Source organism: Haliotis cracherodii, unplaced genomic scaffold, assembly GCF_022045235.1.
Source record: "Haliotis cracherodii isolate W230 unplaced genomic scaffold, xgHalCrac1.p SCAF_1, whole genome shotgun sequence".
In the NCBI taxonomy this organism is placed as follows: Eukaryota; Metazoa; Mollusca; class Gastropoda; order Lepetellida; family Haliotidae; genus Haliotis; species Haliotis cracherodii.
The window spans coordinates 39,595,872-39,621,281 of NW_027266264.1; the positions used below are offsets into that span (position 1 = coordinate 39,595,872).

The following is a 25,410-nucleotide window of genomic DNA, read 5'->3' on the forward strand; positions in this document are numbered from 1 at the left end:
AGTATATGCGCGATATGTGATAGAAGCCTAACTGAAACAAAGTTAAACTTACGAAGAAATGGCGAAATCAATGGTAAAAAAATACGCGTCTTACAAAAACAATTCTCATATCATACAATATAAGTCACATTGTAAATGTTTCAAACGATATATGTGGTTGATAATCACAGACAAAATGCATGTTATGTCGTCTGCTATATGGTAATTTACTTAAAATATGTGACGTAAAATATGGCCTTGCGCCAAAAATCATACAAAAAAAACTACCGATCGTACCTTAATAACTTTGGTACCAAGCCAAAGGGGAAATCGTGATGAATGTAAAACTTTTTAATTCAGGACCGATAATAGGAACACATTCGTCTGAAAGCATGCGAAAATTAAGAGTTGGGGTGTAATTATTTCGGGAAAATTCAGACTTAGTCCCATTTCTGGAGTCAAATTCAAATATTTCGCATCCGCCCTAAATTTGTTAATGGCACCAAGCCAATTTTTAACATATCTCCTTTTTATACATCTTGGTAACCAAGGACTTTCATTGCGAATTAGAGGCCATTATTGAAAATAAAAATCTGCCCTTTTGCCGATTTTACATGTGCGCCATTTTGTTCTCTCTGACAAAGACAAAGCGTGATCACAGCCATCAAATACAGTGAGAACGACATGCTTTAGGGCACCAACAAATCTCAGTTGTATTGTTAACAATGTTAAGAAATACATGAGTGTAAATATGTATTGTGAAATATATCTTTCGCATGGGAAAAAAAGGCGACAATGATGACTACAGTGAACGCGTTTCTGCTCGCTTCCGGACAGGCTGCGTTGTACAAGCCGTAGCACTGATGGTTCATGGTTTCGCGCATAGGCTAGAGGGCCGTCCCTCTATTATATGGTCTCTGATGACAAGAAATAGGAGACCTCTGTCAACCAGTGCTGAGACCTGGTCCCATGCTGCTGCCACCTTGACTGTGCTAAAAATAGCATGTGGCTACTACTCGCCTGCAAATGGTTCCACAATATATAATTAGCTGGCAGCAGAAGGGCACTAACTAAATGTTGTTAAAACGCTGAGTAGATCACGGTTATCTTTTCTTATTCCGGTGGTGACCTTGCCCTTCGTTCGAAGCTGTCACTGACATGCAAGCAGACTTGAGCGAGTTGAGTTTCACGTCCTCAGTAAAAGGTGGTACAATAAACATGAACGCCTTTGGCGAACACTCTGATTTCCCTCTTCCAAAATGGTACGGACATGATATAAATTCAGCTGATAGATCAAGGAAACCGCACCATTTTGAATGCACAGACGGGACCCCGACAGTGCGAGTGACCAACTGTTGGTCCGATTATTCAAAGCGCGGCGCTAATGTGACTTTTCAAATGTTCTTATAGGTATCCTGCGTACTAACAACATGGCGCTTGAATTCTCATAAGTTGAAGAAATTCTTCCAAAAGGATCTTGAACGTCGGTGTTATTATGGTTGAAAACACAACTGCAGGCGCATGTTGTTAATACGTATACATAGGAATGTAAGCAATGCCCATATTTGGGCATATCAATATTCATGCGCAACCAGATTTTGCAACCGGTTTCAGTTTGGTCTGTCAACGAACAAAAGTTGTCATGTATTTACGCTTACATACATATTTAACGTGGGTAATAAATAAAATACCACACCCATTCTCGTTAGGCACCATTTTGACAAAACTCGTGAACTTTCTATGTTATCTGACCTCGCCTTCGCTCGGTCAGATACCATAGAAAGTCCACTCGTTTCGTAAAAATGGTATCTAACGAGAATGAGTGTAGTATTCTCTATATATCATCCAACTCTCAGTGTGATACCAGTCACTGATATTTGTGATGTCGTGAAGTTTATGACCAGGGACATGTCAAGTCTTCGACATAACGATTGTTAGAGTAAATCATTCCCACAGGGTTGTGGACCAGGTGATGGTACACAAAGGACCCTTTCCCCATCTGCACCAGCACAGGAAAACCGTGTGTAAATAACTAACAAAGAAGAAAGTGATGACTTTATATAACGGTATTTATTTTAGGTGGGTTCCTAATAGTAAAATGTACAGAGCATTTCATTATTTAAATCCTAAATTCTGATTCGTCAAGCAAAGATTTTAGTGTTTGTTTGTTGAAATCGAGTCTGGACCAGACAATCCAGTGATTGATATCATGAGCCACGATCCACGCAATTGGGATCGGTGACATGCTTCAACCAAGTCAGCGAGCCTGACCACCCGATCCTGTTAGTCGCCTCTTACGACAAGCATGGGTTGCTGAAAACTTATTCTGTACCCAGATGTCATGTAGATTTCTCAATGTCAGTGTCAATTTACACACAGCTCTCCGTGTTGCTTTTGTAGTTCAACATATTTTAACCAAAGTATCTTTTCTGACAATCAGCATCGACAGTTGTGTGGTAGGTACTTGTACGCTACCAGGCTAGAACGTACAATACAATTACCCTGGCAACAGATGAGCGGATACTAGAGTTGATCCAATGAATGGGCCACAGGGCCGGGAAAAGACAGGTACGTGATTCCATGAGATTCAATAAAACCCAAACCAAAGTGACTTTTACCGACGCCACAAAGTGTTCATGCAAGGAGCACAATTTGAATGTTTAAGTGTTTGTTCGGAGCATGCTTCTCATACACATGTGAACGGCACACAATGATTGTTTAGCTAAAATCAGGTGATAATAAAAACACTTTTGTTTGAGCATTGATAACGCTTATGCAATGCCACTGCTTGCTGAACATTAACGTCTACGAGCCGTGAGTATGCTGCAAACAGGAATTGCGCAAAATGTTGCTTCATCGAAACACAATATGATCTCTTTGGAGCTGTTATGACTTGCCACAAGCCGGTCGTCCACATGTGCCGTTACTTGAACAAGACAGCTATAGTCGGTATCTACAGAATAGATACTAAATTGCTACATCCACAGCTCGGACAATTCCTTGGTTCAGACCAATTGAGGCACAACATCTGGCCCACTTCGTCGTCATGCACACCCAACGTGGTGTAGACACAGCATCTGAGGTTCAGAAGACAAGACTAGGACAGGATACATCACTAATTCCAATAGTGACTCAACAACTACACTGGCTGCCAATCCAACAAAGAGTGCAATTTAAACGACTCACTCTGGTTTACAAGGCAATACATAGTTTGGATCCAGCATTCCTACAGGAACCGATAGTACCATACAAGCCTACCCTACGTTCTCTCCGATCAAAAGGTCAACATCTGCTTTCTCGGAAGCTTGACCACTGTCGACGCGGGGTGAATATACTATCATCACTGAGTTTTGCTATCATCACTGTATCTTTATATGTCATACTGACCACTGCCATCATAGTATATATTGCCATGGAATATTGCACCTACTGCCGTTGTAATTGTTGGGCAGTAGGCCATGCGTCGGCGCTGAAGATAGAAAGAACCTCAGGCCTTTGTCACTTTCACTGATATGGTATCGATGATATAATTCTATAAATTAAACAATCATATTCCAAATAATTGGAAACAACACTTGACAAGAAATATTTTTTTCATCCCTCATTTAACTGATCGATTCATGGTTATAAAAAGCGAGACTCCGGTAATAATTGTTCAACCCTGAAGAATTTCAAATTTCACACCGATCATCAAAAATTAATTAATTTGCAATAGACTCAGCAAATGGTGCTTAAAAGAAGACTTTAATCGGGCCAATTGTCATTCCCAGCCAATTTGATCCAATCATTCTGGACCCACTTCGTTTGTCCCTGGAAACTCACATAGCATTACGTACCAGTTGAAGCTTACCCAATTTGCAAAAAACAAACAAACATGTCTGATGTCTGAGTTTGACACAGAAAATGGACACCTGATATGGAACCTGGGCCCCCAGTAGAACACACAACAGTATGTTTGAGCATATCAGTGACACTGCTCGGAGAAATAGATTATTCTATATATTAAACATCAATGCCAGAGAATGAATACTTTAACTTTAAAAAGCCACAAAATGTTTTCTTATATATCACATGATACATAAAATATAAAAGAAAAAAAAGACAAGGAAGGATGAAAATGTTCCCACGTGCCAGATGACGCATTCCACCCTACGTTTCATACCTCTAGTCACACGTTGGATCAACAACCACTCCTACGTGCAATGCTACTTCCAATTGGCGTAAATCTTGTACAGGAGGATCTGTATGCGCCGGCCCAGAATATCCCAAACACGTTCAAAGGGGTTCAAATCTGGGCTCATTCCTGGTCAGGGTAGAGTCGTTATTGTATTGGCCCACATGTAATCTACGACTGTTCTCGGCGTATGAGACGAAAAGTTCCCTGTCTTCGCGATGTGTCGTCACAGGTCTTCCGGATCTAGGACGGTCCTGTAATCACCGATCTGAGCATGTTTCTCGACTAAACGGCTTACGACAGTGTGATAATACCCCAATATTCCGACCAATGGCATTACAAGACATTCCTGCATTATGCATGCCGATTATTTGCCATCTTGTGGCGTTTGATAATCGCCTTCGTGCCATGGTCACACAATGTCATAACCGAGCTTAAGAAAGCAATTTTAACGTTTGGATATACTGCTTTTTGAGATAGTAGCATACTGCACAGGCATACCAGCATGGCACGTGAGCTTCCGTCACGCATGACTGATGACACCATCTCGAGTAAAAATAATTCTTCCCGTAATTATCTTTCATGACAGTAACAAATATTGGGACCAAACAATAATGAAATATATAAGGGTGTGCTTAACATTTTTCTTTGTGTGTAGCTTCCACCACAAACTTCCCGGTATCCCCCGATATGTTGTCCCTTATCAGTTATTTTAATTTTTTTTTATTTCCTTCTTGATATATATTCGCTGATCCTGTATACTGACAAACAATCTGTGTGAATGTGTGTATAGAAAAAACCCTATTCAAATGTCTGAAATGTCACACCATATATACGTTTCCATTCAACCCTTTTCAGTAAAAAGAAGCACGTCAGTCTTGTCTCAGTATTTAGTCACACAGTTATGCATATTTTGTTCCAGTATCCACTGTGAACATCCCTCGATAGGCCATGAAGGCACTGGTGACAGACGGACCAATCTGTTGTCTTCGGTTGGATCTTTAATGTTACTTTTCTATTTTTTCTTTGTTTGGTTTGTCATTGATCTAAGAATGTGACTGTTCTTCCTTATCCGTCTTTGATCAAAGTATGTGACTGTTCTTCCTTATCTGTCTTTGATCAAACAATGTGACTGTTCTTCCTTATCCGTCTTTGATCAAAGAATGTGACTGTTCTTCCTTATCTGTCTTTCATCAAAGAATGTGACTGTTCTTCCTAAGCTGTCTTCGATGAAAAAATGTGACTGTTCTTCCTTAGCCGTCTTTGATCAACGAATGTGACTGTTCTTCCTAAGCTGTCTTGATGAAAGAATGTGACTGTTCTTCCTTATCTGTCTTTGATCAAAGAATGTGACTGTTCTTCCTTATCTGTCTTTGATCAACGAATGGGACTGTTCTTCCTTATCTGTCTTTGATAAAAGAATGGGACTGTTCTTCCTTATCCGTCTTTGATCCTGGAATGAGACTGTTCTTCCTTATCTGTCTTTGATCCTAGAATGGGACTGTTCTTCCTTATCTGTCTTTGATCAAAGAATGTGACTGTTCTTCCTTATCCGTCTTTGATCAAAGAAAGTGACTGTTCTTCCTTATCCGTCTTTGATCAAAGAATGTGACTGTTCTTCCTTATCCGTCTTTGATCAAAGAAAGTGAATGTTCTTCCTAAGCTGTCTTCGATGAAAGAATCTGTCTTTGATCAACGAATGGGACTGTTCTTCCTTATCCGTCTTTGATCAAAGAAAGTGAATGTTCTTCCTTATCCGTCTTTGATCAAAGAATGTGACTGTTCTTCCTTATCCGTCTTTGATCATAGAAAGTGACTGTTCGTCCTAAGCTGTCTTCGATGAAAGAATGTGACTGTTCTTCCTTACCTGTCTTTGATCAAAGAATGTGACTGTTCTTCCTTATCTGCCTTTGATCAACGAACGGGACTGTTCTTCCTTATCTGTCTTTGATAAAAGAATTGGACTGTTCTTCCTTATCCGTCTTTGTTCAAAGAAAGTGACTGTTCTTCCTTATCTGTCTTGGATCAAAGAATGTGACTGTTCTTCCTTATCTGTTTTGGATCAAAGAATGTGACTGTTCTTCCTTATCCGTCTTTGTTCAAAGAAAGTGACTGTTCTTCCTTATCTGTCTTGGATCAAAGAATGTGACTGTTCTTCCTTATCTGTTTTGGATCAAAGAATGTGACTGTTCTTCCTTATCCGTCTTTGACACAAAGTTTACAGATAAATCAAGGTTTTGCCTCCGATTCACAGATGGCAGAAACATTGTTGGCGACATAGCGGCGAGCGGTATGCTAGGACACAAAGTCTTGACCATGATTGGCATGGTAGTGTCATGATGTCATGGTGTGGGACAATATCACACATGACAACTGATTTGGTTGTTGTTAATGGACATTTAGCTGGCCAGCGATATCTTGAGGATATTTTGCATCCTGTCGTTGTCGACTATATCTCTAGATATGAAACAATTGAAATGATACTCAAATATGAAGATGTTCACATATTTCAGGGAAGGTTGTCTCAGCAAAAAAATGGAAACCATGTTATGCACACATTGCTATTCAGTAAATAATTAGGAGTTACACCAAAACCTGCCCTGTATTTCAAATAGTTCTGAAAACATGATGATTTCATTGATGTTTTCGCGTCCCACGCTGTACTTTACTTTGTAATATTGTTTCTGTGATTAATTAAAAGCAGAGCAAGTGCAAAAGTCAAATGGCGCTCTTTAAAAGTTTGGCAGAAAGAGCATGTTCGATTGTAACCAATTTCATTAAAATCAGATCTTAGTTCTCGCTATCGCTAAACAAAGATTTGTAGAAATCCCATTACGGGTCACGTCAGAACCACCTTTCATCCAAGCAATCAAACGTCGCTTACCAGATCATGGAGACTAAAATTTACGGCCATTTTAGTAGTGTAGGTAATAAGGGTTCTGGCTCACTTCCACTGGAGCCAGATTTATATATCTATACGGCTACTACAGGGGGAATTTTTTATGCAAAAATGATGATGCGATTCAACGATCGCATAATGATCAAGTTAAATTGGCTCTAGCTCACCACTACCTTGAGCCAATCAATGATACCATTAGTACAAAAACGATGATGAGACTAAACTAAATTATAATGAAAATATTCTCTATTATTTTTACGCATACGCACACCATTATTTTTAACAAAGTTATATTCAACATTTTTACTAAGTTCTTCGCTCAGAAGACCAGACTATATACTCTTCTTGGTCATTGGAAAGAAACAATTGATGACCGTATTTGGTTGGTTTGACATCATTGATATAATATATACCTTGTGGTAATTCTCTCCATTTGATAATTTTGTCCCTGAGCATAAATGCTTCGATAGCTTTTTCGAGTTCTTCCTTTGTTGGTTTGTAATTCTCCATTATTATATACTTATGTAAGCATTCGTCTAAATGAATGTATGATTTTTATGCGGTGCGATCTAATGATAGTAAGCAATCTATTTTTAATCTCCAACCAGTTCTTTGGTTTTGGCACGGAATAATTGATGCGCTTGTTGTCTCCCCTGTTCTATGAACTTTTTTTCTAATACCACTGGTCTTACAAGAATTTGATCAAATCTCCTGCTTCATTGCCTTATATTTGGTGAGTTCTGACAGCACTAAACAAAACTCCTCCTCAGATATCTTACAATCAGGCATTGCTGTTGAAATATGATCCTCAATGCTGTTCAACTTTGCTTCAGCAAGTATCCAAATATTATCATGTTTTAATGCTTTCTTTTGCAACTTACGAGAAATGAATATTATCGCTATTCCTGTCAGTCATGAGACTCCAGACGCTATTTCCATGCCAAGTACGATAGGCGCGGCGATTACAGTTGATAATAAACCAACACCGGCTACACCGAGTCCCATGCCAGCTGTTACAAGCGCGGTGTCAACTCCGTCGAGAGCATTCATGGCTCTGCGATACTTTTTATACAATGCAAGCCTCAACTCCCTCTCCTTCTCTATTTGATGTTTTATGTCGCTTATTTGATGTAATCGAAATCCATCAACAGTATCCATCTTTTCAGATGCTTCATCGAGGGCTGGATATAAACCCATAGTGTATATTATTATATCATATAATAGTCTTTAACTGGTCGTGCTTCAATGTTTTGAGAGTATACATCAACCTTATTAAATGTATATTATACGGCATGAATATCTTAGTAAGAGAAATGCTGTCACTTTTATTAATTTGGACCCCCTCAAGAGTTGCAACGGGTGATACTCCCATATAAATAATACTGCAACGTTGACGCTCATGTTGCTTGAGCCATTTAATTGATAGACCTGGTAATATTTCGAAGGCATCTTCTGGTGCATCCCCAAACAAGACTTCAATAATAAGCGTAGAAAGATTAGGTATATTCTTCAAGTTATCTTTAATATCATTGAATTCAGTGACCAAATTTAAACTAACATTTTTTACTGCCGGACAACTAAATAACATATAACCTGGGTTTTCTGGCAGGGGAGAGACTAACACACTTTTTCGTTTTGATGGGATATAAGCCCCGAGTACGATCCCACTATTCATTATCTTAGTTAATTGATGTACCTTACCCATCATCACATATGGTGGGGTAATGAGGATATTCAGTAGCCACTCGATTTTTGTTTCGATCATAGTCCATTTATTATCATCCTTGTGAGTAATATCATGGTATAACATTTATACTAAGTTATCTTATAATAATTAGATCTACATCAAGTGCTTTTATTAGTTATCATGGTGTTATATTTATACATCATTTCATATAATTATAGTTTAGCAATTTATAATTATCATCAGGTAAAATGCATATATAAAATATCAGTAGTTTCAGTTATAGCTTTTTAGATAGATGCTAGCCTAAGGTAATGGGAGCGCATCTTCTGGACATACTATTCAATAAGACAAGTGTTACGTCTACATAGTTTAATAGATTTGAAGCTTTTAGATAAATGCTAGCCTAAGGTGTCAAGATCCCATCTCCCAGATAAAAGATTACCTTGAACTATTTTATTTAAGTAAATCTGTCATCACATATATTAGAATAACATTCAGGAATAAGACTCATTAAGGATTAGCCCCCCATACAAGCTCGTCTATAGGGCAATAAGGATTAGCCCCCATACAAGCTCGTCTATAGTGCATTAAGGATTAGCCCCAACACAAGCTCGTCTATAGTGTCACCATAATCTCTTTCAAAGCATCCAGTAAATATGTCAACAAGATTAGTGCCAGTCCAACAGGATTAACAGGATTTAGTATTCCCCTCTGTCTAGTCATCCATTTAGCATAGGGCACAACCAATCGTGTATCAACCAATCCTATTCCTTTTTATTGTTCTAATTTTTGTTAAATACATAGAGGTTATCACGCGAGTGTGTTTGGGGATTGTAAATATCCTGCATTAGGAATAAACATTGTATTTAGCGAGCCTTGGCGAGCTAAATACATAGTGTTTATTCCTAATACAGGATATTTACCATCCCCGAACACACAAGCGTGATAACCTCTTTATCATATAATGTCATTCTTTAATTCTGTGCTTGAAAATAGCTCTCCCTCTCTCACAAACATTACCGAAACATTGCGATTTTTTCTGGAATGCGCGCATTAATATTTATTAGGTCACAGGGTAAGTGATGTGTCAGTCGGACTGTGACAGTAGCCAATATAGCTCCAACTAAAATCTGTTTCTTATACAGTGGCGAAGCAACATATACGCAAAACAACAACTGTTTTCACTTGCATTTCACGGCAATCCATCGGTCTGTCCGCTAGAGTAACTGCCCTTTGTCAAAGGGAAGCTACTCAAACCCTAGTCTTTGAGACGTCACGGCCACGTTCAGACTTTGTTGACAGTCGGTCTGTCCTATCATAACGTCAAGTACAGTAAGATGAACACAGAGCGACAAAACGAAACAAGGTAACAATTCAAACATATTTCGGCCTAATCCAACTATTTCAATTTGTGGAAAAGGTTTAAAGCCGCAGAGGTTGACAAGCACAGATATGGTTACTGATCCCGCTTGGCTGGGCCTAGTGCCCTCGCAAAATTGTTTCGAAATTTATATCTCCAAAGTTGCCAAAAGTTATAAAATGCCTTAGCTACATCACAGTTAGACACTGATTTTCAGTATATTAGACTGTTCTTTTAATAAAGATAGCAATTATCCCTTTAGTTTATCCAGATTCCCGATGGTTAATTCTGACTCGATCGCCGAATGACAAGGGCGACGCCATGTTGTTTGTAAACAGTGAAAGTAGTCCCTACTTGACCTTTGATATTTGCATCTCTATCCGCATATGACCCCAACGGATATCGTTTTTATCCGTTGGCTTTATCCTGCCGAGAAACCTACCCATTATATGATAAATACAGATACCTCTTGTTAGGGCAGAAAAGGGGTTGGACTCTCTTACCAAGCAGACCTCTCTCCCACTGCCCAGAGTGTGTATCGACTCTCTGTGGCACCCTCAGTTATTTTCTAAGTATAATGTAAATTGTTAATTGTTCTTGTAAATAAAATTGTGATTAGTCTCCTGTGACTCCGGCTCTTTGCTGACTAATTCCCCAAGAAAACCAGCACGTCATTTGGAAGGTATTGTTCACCCAGAACAGTTCCATGATAGTAAGATTGTACGAAGTGTTTTTATGGAGTCTACTAACGTTGACATCACTTAAATCTCTTAGATTACCTGTGAATGCAACTTCTTTCCGCTTGTATACATTATCTTGCATATAACTTGCCATCAGTGCCGGGTTAACCGAATCCTTCTGTCTCCTAGATCGGAAAGCGCAATTGTATGACATTATCTGAGCATTCCACGGCCCGATGAATCAACCATTATTAATAATATGGAGTGTTACACTCAAGTATCCTATATGCACAGGTTGATGTTTTACAGCTAATACAGAAATTTTGAAATCTGAAATAATACCACGCTTTAATTTTTAAAATTGTAATGATGAGAAAGATTCCGTTCTACCACTATTATATTTGTCTTCTTTGACTGGAATAGCTCTCAGCAGAGTTGAAGGACTTTCTAGTTGAATATTATACATCATGCTTATCTGATCAAGATGGATGCACAACTCTTTATAGGGAACTAAATCAGGCAATTTATCTCCATGCCGTGTTAAGGTGGAACTTATAAATGGGTTGTCCCAATAAAATCCAAGTGTTTCTGCTGTATACGGGAGAAGAAATATTTGCTTTTCTGCTTATAATCAGCATCCCATTCTACTCATTTTGTGTGATACTAATTCATTAGGCTTAAAAATTTCATCATTGAGTGAGCATAAGCTGTAATACCCATCAGGTATAATTATTGGAGTGCTTTCTCTACCATCAATATCAATTAGCTGTATCTTATTTTTATCTCTCGCAGCACTTATATTGGCCCACCGTGGGTAATACGTTACATCACATAGAGCAACTACAATTGACCATCGATAGTATGAAGCAGTTCAATAGACTGACCATTTGTTATTCCTGGGAGTGTGACATACATATTAAATATACAATGATACTATATCATAACTTAAATATGAAATCGACTTACATTACTAATCAGTCGATTTTAGTAAGTGCCTCTGGTGCTAAGTTTTTTTGTAAAATTCCCTGATATCTTTGAAAAATATAGGGTGACGATAAAATGGTGCATGATTGGTTTCACAATCCAATGCAATTTTGGCAGAACCAGTTAAACTTTGCCATATGGTGTGCCACAACAGAAAGTGGTGTATCTCTTAATGCCCCACGATTTGAACTAAATAAGTCTGTTTTATTATTTCATGTGTACTATCAGATTAGACGTATAATTAAAGAAATAAGTGCCCCATTACCGCAGCATCGATCATGGAATTCCTCAAATATCCGTACAATACGTTCATGTATGAACATATTTGTAATGAATTTAATGTTTCTACAGGAACAGATTGGCGTATTAAAGGAGCTAGCCATGGTCTAGGTGTTCCATACAGTGGACAAAAACTGTTAAGGAAGAAAGTGATATTTTAGCTAAAGAAATGGTAAAAGACCCAGCAGATCCATTTAGGTGGTCGCATAGAAGCAAACTTTATGTAAGATTACATAATATTTTCTTAAAAACTCATAATTGGTATCACTACTGGCAACTTTTTAATAATGATTGGAGGGAAGATATTATGAGTTTTAAGAGTGGCTTGCCTTATATTGTTACAAAGTTTGTGCATCCAAACGATACAAGTAACGCTTAGAATGAATTTCTTAATGATAAAACAGAAAATAGTTTTACTAACCCAGGATTTGAAAGAGTTAATGAATCAATAAGAACTTATGTATGGGTAATTCTCGGTGCACAATCGAAAACACGAACGTCCATTATCGGTTCTGGGACGGCGCTCGATGCACAAAAACAGTTTGTCGCATACGTGGAGGATGCTATTAATTCACCATTTGACATACCATCTTCTATAAAGAATTATCAAGATGTATTACAGTATGCCCAATCCAAAGTAGACTACGTTTATGCGCCGGGACTATACATGTCTCCGAGTAATATGGAACTTAAGATCGGACAAGTGATAGGTTATAATAATAAAATTGTTATTGCTACCGATCAACAAAAAACAGGTATAAATTCAGACATTAACACAGAATTAATAACGCAAAACAAACACAGGCGAAACGGGAATAGTCAAGCCACAGATATCTACTAACGCTCAACCATCTACTGACGCACAGTCACAAGTGTCACCACATATTGCAGCTAAAAATCAACAACATATCGATGAAAAAACAGCGCTTGTAGTAGGTGGAGTCGCGGTTGGTTTACTCATGATTTGGTTAAATAGTTCTTAATGAACTGATTTGGTTAAATAGTTCTTAACGAACTGATTTGAATAAATAGTTCTTAACGGACACGTACAACAGCCCGGCAATTGCTACGATCAGTGCCCACAAGTTTTGACTAAGCCAAGTGGTGGTCTTAGCTAATAAATTCAAGAGCCAGGAAACAATACTCCCTATTATACCTGGAAGTGCAGACGCACTGAACAATGTTTTAATTTTATCGGCCAGTGTAGTATCATCGTTGAGGACTTGATCAATAGTTTCTCGAATTCAACTGATTTGTGAACGAAGTGCCTTTCTATTACTGGAAGCAGCTTCGAGGCGGGCCGATCTTTCGTCTACTAAGTTAGGCAATCTTTCTGCAACTCAACGTCTACTGAATTCATCACCCGCCTGATCAAGTTTTATTTTCTCATAAGATATATGCTTGTCGATTTCGGATAGCTTGGCTATATCATTGATGAGTTCTCCACGCATTGTTCGCATTGCCTTGTCAAGACCTCGTAATTCCCTAATACTGAACTCTGAATATGATGATACACTGACCATGGAATTATTGTAGTAGGTATCCAAGATTTCTCCGAGCCCGTCCCAGGCCAGCTTCAAGCTTTCTTCCAAATTAACTATGTAGCCGAGTTCAGCACGCACAGTCCGAAGAACCTTAGTAGTCTTCGAGGAAAGTTTTCCTCATGAGTAGTCCACAAAACCTAATTCATCATGAACAAATTTGATGCCGTGTTTAGCAGCTATCGTAGATAAGGCTTGGGGCTTACGAATACGAGAATTCATAAGATCAATATCTGGAGCGCCATGCAGTCGCAATATTCCTTTACTATCTTTTCTATCTATCATAAACTTTGAATAGTCACGAACAACAGGACTAACATCTTTAAAGGCATCGTAATAATCATTAACTGTTGATTGTAAAAGTTCATCGCTAAGATTCATGCCACCAAAGCTGGTTTAATCAGTACCCTCTTCGATTGTACTAGGGTTATCAAAGTTATCCAGATTAAAATCATCCATTTTTATATTAAACATAAGGTTACATAATTTCAATATAACAATGTCTTCACAATATGGACGCAAGTTAAACCCACAACATAGACTTCGGGATCCATTAAGGGTCAAAGCAATTCACCAGTCTGTAACTATAACTACCCGAGTTCCATTGATCAGAATCAAACACTTCTGGTTCGCTTTTCTAATCTCGGCGCACACGATGTGTTAGTTCTGTGAACTGTCCGACAGGGAGCCCGTTCAGAACATAGCCGTGCTATCGTTAAGAAAATCGCGGTTAAAATTAGTGGTAATGAGGTTTTGAATATTGATGATAGCGATGTATATTTCTGTTACATGGATCTCTGGAGAACGGATAAAGAGCGGGAAAACTTACAGTACCAAGGTATCAATAATCGGAACACATTGAGACTGCGTGTGGGTGTTGATAATGGTGATAATACAGTCGTAAAAGATCTCGCTGTTGCCGGCGCATTAGGTAACCGATTCTATATTCCGCTCGACTTTGAATCACTAGATAGTCACCTGCCCTTTTATCAAGCATCCCTAGGCGATAGGTTAGAATACAAACTCACTTTTAATGACTACAGCAGAGTAATCAGAGCTGCTGAAGATGCTAGCTATTCCATTGACAATATCTCACTGGAGTAGGATATGATAACGGATCCTGAATTAGCCAGACAAATTCGTAACCAGTATACCGGAAGTTTAGCTATTTTGTACGATTGCGTGCTTCGACACCGAAAGATTATAAGGAGCAAAAAAGATACGACGTGGAATATCAATCTAAACGACCCCACAAGATCATTGAAGGGCATTTAAATGTTGCTCGAGGACCCCTCCGATGCATTTAAAAGAAATACCAAGAAGTTCTACAATCACAAGATTACAAAAGTAGAATTGAGTATTGAGGGTGTGCGTAATCAACTATTTAGTCAAGGAATGCTAGCGTATCAACAATGGGATGAGATTAAAAAACTCCCTTCTATAAAACAAAGCCCTGAAGTTAACGCAGGCGTGAAAGATCTGTCTTTCTGGGATGTATCGATGGGTGAATACCTCACCATGAAGTATGCGCTATGGCTCGACATGCGAACCACGGATGATGACCAACTACACGGTAGTGGGCGGAGAATAGAAAATGCTAGCGAGGGTGTCACTATACAGATAACGAAGCTCCAGGAATCGGCTGGTAAATTAAACATATATTTGTACGTGATTATAGATGCGCAACTTAATATACAGAATGGAAGATTCGTGCAGGCGATCAATTAATAATCTTTTACCTAAAGAACCGCACTGCGCTATCATCTGCGGGCAAACAGGTTGCGGAAAAACAGCTTTTATTCTCGATATTTTAGAAAGTCATTATCGGGGTGTTTTAGACCATATTATTATTTTGTGTCCGACTATTTAAGCGTTAATAAAACATACCTATCGAGAGATTGGGTAATGAATGACGATGGGGTGTACAAAGTTGATCTGGGCAATCGTTTACGAGACTGTTTACGAGTACGTCACGAAAAATACAAAGGCGAATCAACCCTTTTCATAATAGACGACTGCAGTGCAAGTAAAGAACTTACCAGAAAGAAAGATATGCTTTCGTATGTAGCATTCTCCAGTAGACATACTCAGCATAGTGTTTGGGTACTTACTCAAAAATACAACTCTGTCCTGAAAGATCTCAGAGAGCAGACCAAATGGGTAGCCCTGTTTCATTGCAAAGACCGAGATTCATTCGAGGAATGTCTACGCAAAAATGATGTTATTTATACCAAGTCCGAGCGAGATAAAGTCAGAAAACTGTTAGCTTCAACAAAGCACTGTAAACTCGTATTAAAAACCGATCAACCAGCTGCTTATGCAATTGCTTAGCAAAATGTAGCAAATATAGCAAAAATATAGTAAATTGAACATTAGCGGTTGTGATGTAATAATGTGGTTCGAAATCCTCATTCTTTTTCAACAGTTTTTTATTTCGGGCTGTATTGGATATGTCATATTCAATTATGTTAGACTTAAATATCTCCTTAGGTATTACATTATGGAAAGCGACGAACTCATCGAACAAATGCTCAAAGAACATGATCAACATGCAGATCAACATACAGATAAACATAGAGAAAGATTCTCGGCTTTGGTAGCCGGTGGAAAATGTTCCCAATATTTTGGTAAAATTATACCACCGAAAAAATTGATAACATGACCGATGAAGAAATTACAAAACTGTACGCACGTTACGAGTCTGCCCTGGGAGCTGCCATGACTTAAACAATAGGTTCGGCTATGTTACAACTTTACACAGTTGTAGCTAGTACGTTTCTTCCTATCCCGGCAGAAAATCGCCCGTATTTATGTGAATCTCTCGAGAAAGACCCATTCATCGAACACGCCTTAAGCTCAGTAAGCTGTGAGTTTTATCATAGATATGGAATGTTCTTAGCTCCACTCACCACCGCTTTAATAACGGCTAGATATTGTCATTTTAAACATACATGCCCACTTAATAATAATGGAGACTCAAGTACAAACCCCGATTGTATCACAACAAGTGAACGAGGAATCACAACAAGTGAATGAGGAAAAACCAGCGATTGCTTCACAAGTGAATGAGGAAATACCACCACAACAAGTCAGAGTGACTAAGAATCCATGAAAGGTTGCAGCTGGTAGGAAGGGCAGGCTAGCGAGGAAGGCAAAACGGCATACTGAACATCCGATTAAAACTTGGGCTCCCTATGCACTAGGAGTTGTTGCTATAACGGCGGTATGGTTATTTCATAAGACCGGAGAAGAGAAAACGACACAAGTTCAAAAATAAGATGAGGTTCAATTAGAGGTAAGTCCCCATATAATGTTATAATGACTACTCCAGTCACAGACGGTAAAATGTTGGTAAACGCAACGTATCATTCAGCAGTGGTTACCGGCTTGGCCATTGGCTATTCCCGTATGGCTAAAATGATTACTAAAGCCACACCTCCCAAGCTAGATTTTAATGGTTATGATATCAGTATGATGATTCTTGATTCTTGGATTGGCAATGGCTACAAAAGATATGCTCATCAAACAAGGACTTATCCCAGAAGACATAATGAAGTAATTAAACATTTGAATATTCTATATTATTGAACATTTGAATATTTTATATTCATTTAATATGGCATCAATTGCGATGATGGCCGGTGGAGCTATTGTTAATGCTCTAGCTTTTTCGGGGAGTAATTATTTATTTTCTAGTATGAGGGAATCAAACGCTAAAGAAGTTGAAAAGGAGCGTAAAAGACATAATAAACCAGTAGAACAACTCCAAGCAGCCCAGTCACAATGGGCCAGGCGCAGAATGAAGAGATTAGATTTTATCAATAAAGAACTGCGTTAGCAAGGACATTCAATTCAAACGTTTAAGGATGCTGAATCTGCCATGCACGAATACTTCCTCGTTTATGGGAAGAAACTTGATCCAATACAGAGACCAACACTCTCTCAGTTTTATACACCGTCAGAGGCTAAGAAAGACCGCGAGATAGCGTTTATAGTGTTTGGGTTATCAGTCATTGCTATTTTTAGCTACACAAAAACTACACATAAACCATGACTACTCGCATTTAGACAAATGATACTAGAAGTGTATATTTATCACAATGGCGAGAGGCACATCAAGATGTAAATTCATACGCATGGGCCAATCACAAATTTGTGGAAAAAGCTGCATGACTGATTTTTGTGGAATCCATTCCATTGCAATTAGAAAAGGGCATATTAATTATTCGTGTTCTGTATATGGGATTGGGGTCAAAGGTAGTTACTGTTTATGTAAGAGTCACGGTGCTGAAAAGAAACAGTTTCAATTTATTTATGAGAGGAAAAAGGCTTACCGAAATGAGAAAAAAAGATTGGGTAGAATTCAAACCAATTAGAGATTAGTCCACCTGTAGTTATATATCACAATGACTTACGTTGTCAGCTCGCTGAAAGCTTTGGCAAAGCAATTGGTCTGCGTGGATATTCTCGAATGAGAAAAGCTGAACTGATTGATTTACTCGGTTTGGAATACAACAAACCCCAGACTGTTGGAGAACTCAAAGCTCAAGCAAAAAACAGTGGGCTGAGAGGTTATTCTCGAATGAGAAAAGCTGAATTGATCGCTTTACTGGATAATAGTAAATCAGTTGGCGATGATGATAAAATCAACAAGTTGTTGATAATAATGAGTTAAAATTTGTACCCACAGCTGGCATTGGTAAATATCTAAGAGGTTGGAAGATGGATATTAATTCCAACATGGATGTTAATGATGTTAAGCCCATCATATCGAGCAAAATTAACAAGGAATTAGATGATTTAAATAGTATAAAATACCAGCTGACGGTTAAAATGTCATTGAGTAAAAGTAACGCAGACGATAGCACTGAATATACCGAACCATATTTCCGAAGCAATCAAGAAGTTTTAACCGAATCCGATACTTTAAACGCATCATTAAATACATCAATTCAGAGGATACAGGAAAATTTAGAACATTGGACTAATAGAGGTTCTGGTTGGGGTGTGGATAAAATCGATAGTTTATATTTAGATATAGCAAATTATATGCCTTTCAAAGGTGGATCTTATATAGATTTACCCCCGTATTATAAAAAGAAAAAAGCCATAATTAATGTAAAAAATAAATTCGATGACTGTTTCAGAGTGATGATAAGATCTGCATTGTTCCCCGTAGACAAAAATCCAGATAGACCTTCGAACTATCCCCAAAACGACAGACTCAACCTTGATGGTTTAGAGGAAACCTACACCAATCTCCCAAATTGATAAGGCGGAAATACAAAATAATTTAGCTATAAATATTTTCGGACATTCTTCTACAGGAATTGCTATACACAGGATAAGCTCCGCTCCTGAACATATTTCCAGAATCAATTCATTTCTGATCGAAAAAGATGGAAAATATCATTATACATGGATAAAGAGTTTAAACAGGCTATTATACGATCAAACAAAATATAAGGGAAAGAAATATTTCTGCGAAAGATGCCTGCATGGGTACAGCAGACAAGATCTATTAGAAGCGCATAAAGAAGACTGCAGAGGTGTTGGACAGACTGTTATCAGGATCGATATGCCTAAAGAGGGATAAAATATACTAAAATTTGAACATTATTGTAATCAAATGCCAAATGACTCCGAAGCACTTATCAAACCTATAGAAAATACCGAACACAATAATCAAGATAGTTTTACATACAAAACTCAAGAACATATTCCTTGTGGGTTTGGATATATAGTTGTAAGGTATGATGGGAAAACAAACCGGCATGTGGTTTACAGAGGTCCCGATGCAGCGAGAAAGTTCCTAGAATATCTACAAAATGAAGAGAGAATAATCAGGGAAAATTTATCACATAAGAAACCCATGTGTATGACGAGTGATATTTGGAGGGTCTATAAGAAGTCAAAGAGTTGTCATGTTTGTAATAAACCCCTGAATGGGGATTCTGTAAGAGATCATTGCCATGTCACAGGTAATTATCGGGGAGCATAACGAGTGTAACTTGAAACTAAAAATGAATTCTCAAACAATACCCATCCCCGTTGTGTTTCACAACCTTAGAGGATATGTTTCACATCTCATCATGCAAGCTATCTCAAAGACCGACGGCGGTTTAACGTGTATTCCTAATAATATGGAAAAATACATATCATTCTCGTTGACTAAAACTATACATTATAGGGACAAGGATGGGAAAGCCAGAATAAAGCACAGTAATGGGCTTAGATTCATAGACTCCGTACAGTTTCTGTTATCTTCCCTGGACAATCTAGCTAATGCGAACAATCACGATGACTTTGCAATAACAAATCAATATACCGATCGGTTAACTCGTCATTTGTTGTTGAGAAAAGGTGTATATCCTTACGAATATATGGATGATTGGTCTAGATTCGACGAAACTAAATTACCACCTCTTGAATCATTCTATAGTAACTTAACAGAATCTAAAATAACTGATGCCGATTATGAACACGCTCTGACAGTTTGGGATAAATTAGGTTGTAAGAATTTAGGCGATTATCACGATCTGTACTTAAAAACCGATGTACTGTTACTCGCCGATATATTCGGGATATTTAGAAAGACATGTTTAAAACAATACGGCTTGGACCCGGCATGGTACTATTCCAGTCCAGGACTATTATGGGATGCATTGTTGAAGAAGACCGGTGTAGAACTAAAACTACTCAATGATGACGATATGCACTTGTTTATTGAGAAAGGATTAAGAGGTGGTATATCGATGGAGGCTAAAAGGTATTCTAAGGCTAATAATAAATTAGTGGAAGGATATGATCCGAGTAAACCCGACATGCACATATTATATCTCGACGCCAACAATTTGTGCGGATGGGCTATGAGTCAACCTTTACCCACGGGTGGTTTTGAGTGGGTCGATGATATCGAAGTGAATAATATCCCCTCAGATTCCGATAAAGGGTACATACTAGAAGTTGACTTGGAATATCCAAATTTGTTACATAAAGACCCTAACAGTTATCCGCTAGCCCCCGAAAGATTAATGGTTAATAAAGATTGGATGTCAGAATAGCAACACTCCTTGATGGGTAATACTAGGTTAGCTAACGTAGAAAAACTCGTATCAAATTTGATGGATAAGACAAAATATATAGCTCACTACAGAAATCTCCAGTTATATCTATCGTTAGGTATGTAACTAAATAAAATACAGAGTTCTAAAGTTTGATCAAAGCCCTTGGATGGAGCCCTATATAAGACTGAACACAGATTTAAGAAAGATGGCTACCAGCGATTTTGAAAAAAATCTATATAAGCTTATGAATAACTCAGTATTTGGTATATAAACTATGGAGAATCTGAGGAAGCGTGTTTATGTTAAATCAGACAGGTCTAATGAGGAAGAAAGACTCAGGAGCCAGTCTGGCTTTTAACAGAAGCAAGATATTTGATAACGACTTAGCCGCGTTGCATATGAAGAAGAGTAATATAAAATTTAACGTTGGTATGAGTATTCTCGACTTGTCAAAACACTTAATGTATGACTTTTATTACAACGAACTTAAGAAGCAATACGGTGAGAGATGCGAGGTGTTCATAAAAAATAGATATGTATGACACGAGCGATTACCCAAAAGATAATCCACTGCACAGCGTAGTAAATAAAAAGGTGTTAGATAAGATGAAGGATGAATGTGCTGGGACCCCTATAGGGGCGTATGTTGGATTAAGACCTAAGATGTATTCTATAAAGAAGTGCGATAATGGAGAGACAAGAAAAGCTAAAGGTGTTAAGAAGTATGTGGTAAAAAAGCATATCAAACACGAACAGTATAAAGAAGCATTATTCAATGGTAGAACGTTCAAACACCAGATGAACTCTTTAAGAAGTTACAATCACAGGATATATGGATTAAGAATAAACAAGACATCATTATCCCCCTTAGATACAAAGAGATGGATTGATAAGGATGGTGTAACTACCTATGCTTATGGTTATGGTGGTAATACTGTATCGTTGGGAACTATGAGCAACTCTTCTCGTACAAATGCCCTGCCCGGTCCATCTTTAAGATAATAAAGAATAGGCTCTCCTTCTTTCATAACCAATCGACTAATGTTATGTATATTAAGGGACCAAATCGGATCTGTTGCGCGACGTAGGCCTCCTTCGAGTTCACAGGGCTGGTATAAATATCTTACGCTTACTCTATCCGGAAGATTTTGTTCTTTGCCTCTCCTCGGTGCTGAAGATTCGGAAGTCACAGATTTCATCTTAATCGCATCAGATGGTTTCTTCCTGATTAATCTCATTACTTCATTATTCAGCGCTGATACAACAGCTGATAAACGTGTCACCTATTCGGCTGATCTTAATCGATCTGATTTCATTTCGATCCCATACTGATAGCCAAACAAACGTTCTGCTAATGTCCGGTTAAATCTTTCAACGATAGCTTGACTACGGTGGGCCTCTTTTTCACCACGCCTGATTTCGACATCGTGCTTTGTTAATAGTTTAGTTACTGATCCCATAAACTCACGAACGGGATCTACTTGAAATAGCTTAGGACATTTTAGTGGTCCGCGTTTATATATATGGCTCAGTGCATTAGCTACTTCTGTTGAATCTTTCGAGGTTAATGGCTCAGCCTCTTTGTATCGACTAACCACATCCACTACGGTTAAAGCGTATTTATACATTTTGCGTTTTACCTTATCATGGGGAAGAAACAAGAGGTCAGCCTGATGAACTTCATTCGTTGTAAAAATATCAAACTTCTTCCTCGGTATATAACGCGGTGCCGGTAAGTATATTTGCCACATCGCTTGTTTCTTTAACCAATCCTTGGCTACATCTTTAGATACCTTAGCCGCAGTGGCTAATTTCTTTATTGCTCCTATACCTTTCCAATATCTTCGTGGGCTAAAGTAAATTTTATCCATTATTAATTAATATTGAGGTTTCTTTAAATACGAATCATGACGATCGTTGAATCGCATCAGCGTTTACACATAAAAAATTTCCCCTGTAGTAGCAGTATAGGTATATAATTCTGGCTCCAGTGGAAGTGAGCCAGAACCCCTATTACCTATACTACTATTTTCACTAACATGTCAGTTGATTTTCTGGGGACATTTTTACAAGGGGCTGGGGCTATATTCCATTTTCAATAATGTCGGCATAGGCTATGGCAGTCAAAATGTGTTTCAAGAAGAAAAACAAAATTAAACAATATCTTAAACAGTTAGATTTTATAATGGTGCAGTCAGCAATATTCCACCTTATCATGCCAGACTGTAAATAATTGAGTAGGGAATGTAGTTTGCGAATTGAGGTGTGATCACAAATGAAAAACATAGGGCTGCAGTAGTCATGATGCTAATCCCTATATGCATTTACCAATATGTCATCTCGACAACAACATCTCACCACTGGAGAGCTAATAATTAAATAAACATATTTCAGAAATACCCAAATTTTATTCTTCAACATAACAACTAACAATAACCCAACTGTTTCAGTTGAATATCAGCCATTTGACGTAAGAGAGCTGGCAGGCACCCCTGTCAGATGCACATTGTCAAAATACTTGCTGTCTCAATACACTCAAGTCCTAACTGCTTAAATATAAACAGATCTACTAGCACATGAAATAGTGAATAATATAGTTTTTGTATACGTCTCATATCATTTTCATGTACAATTTCAACTGCTCATTTGCTGACAGGTAAGACCCATGTGACATGAATTGCAGAGAAAATGTTAACATTATATTTTTGAAAGTCTATTTTTACAAATAATCATTTTGTAAGAATTATTTTTATCCTGTGAGTGTCCAGCAAGACTACTATGGAGACATCCAGACCTCCAGTAACTTGCCTGTCATCTGTGTGTCCAGCAAGACTGCTATGGAGACATCCAGACCTCCAGTAACTGGCCTGTCATCTGTGTGTGTCCAGCAAGACTACTATGGAGACTCCAGACCTCCAGTAACTTGCCTGTCATCTGTGTGTGTCCAGCAAGACTACTATGGAGACTCCAGACCTCCAATAACTGGCCTGTCATCTGTGTGTGTCCAGCATGACTACTATGGAGACTCCAGACCTCCACTTACCGGCCTGACACCATGTGTGTCCAGCAAGACTATGATAGAGCCATCCTGAATTCTGGCAGTATTTATGAAAGTGGTTTACAGGATGAAATAAATATAAACAATTCAGCAGCAGTAAAATGTTTCCTGTTTATTGACATTAAGTGACAAGGCACAGGTTAAATAAACATATACTTGAGACTGCGTGATGTTTTCAAGAAGTCACTGTCTTAGGTCACTTCTGATTCAAATTCAATTCCTAAGTCTTTTTGACAAACCAACATTTGGAAGGATTTGAATATAGAACTCGAACTCTCACAGTTCTTACAATAGTTTGAGATAGTTGCTGGCTTATTACTGATTTATGGCCTTATCTTCTGCAACACAGAACATGTTCAATGGAATGCACATACCGTACAATGGTTAAGAAAGCTTAACTGTTGTAAACAAGTATGTTTCAGTGTTAATCATCATTGTGGATTAATTCACTTGCTTGGTGTATGAAAATGCATTTAAAATCCAGGCACATTCTTCTTTTTTTTGGTTGGTGTAGGGCTATCTGAATCTTCTCTTGCTCTGGAGAGGACTTTGTTGGAGTCATGCACTGGTCTGGGAGCATGAGGATTTGTTTGTCTAACTGAGGCGAGATGGGAAGATGAGGTGCTAGGGCTAAACATCACCAGACTTTGTTGTATTTCTTGGGAGAAAAATTCATCATCATCATTATCACCATAATCATTATCATCTATGTTACAAGTAACATGGGTTGTGGCAGTGGGAGTAGATTGCCCCGTGTCCTGGGCCGCTGGACAGAATCTGGAGGGGGTGCAAGAGAAGCCAGGAAGAGAGGTTACATGAGAGAGCTGAGAGCTACTGCTTCTGTCATTGACAGATTGTGGAGATGTGCCTGTCTGTGGGAGTGTTGACATCAGAGGAGTCTGACCGTGAGGTCCCAGATGTCCCTCACGGCCAAACACTGGCTGTCCTTTCAGCCTTGACTCACCAATATGTGTTCCTACCTGGGATATTTTCACATTTTCCATGCTGGTCTCAATATCCAAGTTCTCACTACTCTCCGTTTCAATCTCTGAGGCCATTTCTGACAATCCATACAAATCGTCAAGCCCATCATTCTCCTCGCTTCGTATCTTCGGCTGATTAGTTGACAGAATTTGATCCACAAGGCTTGTTTCCATCTTCTTAGTTCTCAAAGATATTTGTATGGCAGCTCTCATTTCTCGTTGCTTTTTTTCCAGTGCTTGTCTTTCTTGCTCCTGTAATGTGCAGACAATCCTTGTAACAGATACACTATTTGTAAAGATACCTCTGTCATGTGTAATAGCTCTTGTCATGTGTAATACCTCTTGCCATGTGTAATAGCTCTTGTCATGTGTAATACTTCTTGTCACATGTAATACCTCTTACCATGTGAAATACCTCTGTCATGTGTAATAGTTCTTGTTATGTGTAATACCTGTCATGTGTAATAGCTCTTGTTATGTGTAATACCTCTGCCATGTGTAATAGCTCTTGTCAAGTGTAAAACCTCTTGCAACATGTAATACCTCTTACAATGTGTAATACCTCTTGCAATGTGTAATACCTCTTACCATGTGTAATACCTCTTGCAACGTGTAATACCTCTTACAATTTGAAATACCTCTTGCAACATGTAATACCTCTTCAACGTGTAATACCTCTTCCCATGTGTAATACTTCTTACCATGTGTAAAACCTCATA

At 38.3% G+C, this 25,410-nt stretch overlaps 1 protein-coding gene across 3 annotated transcripts in view; it reads right to left on the bottom strand.

Moving 5' to 3' along the window:
* Positions 1–23,075: 23,075 nt before the first annotated feature.
* Positions 23,076–25,410, bottom strand: part of LOC139477860 (uncharacterized) — a 146,182-nt gene continuing 143,847 nt past the window's right edge. For 2 of the 3 annotated variants that reach the window (XM_071260295.1, XM_071260306.1), the window contains exon 16: positions 23,076–24,943. In XM_071260295.1, coding sequence (XP_071116396.1) covers positions 24,182–24,943 — 762 coding nt within the window. In that variant the 3' untranslated portion in view covers positions 23,076–24,181. The remainder of the gene's footprint in view (positions 24,944–25,410) is intronic. The other variant, XR_011654161.1, reaches the window with a different exon arrangement.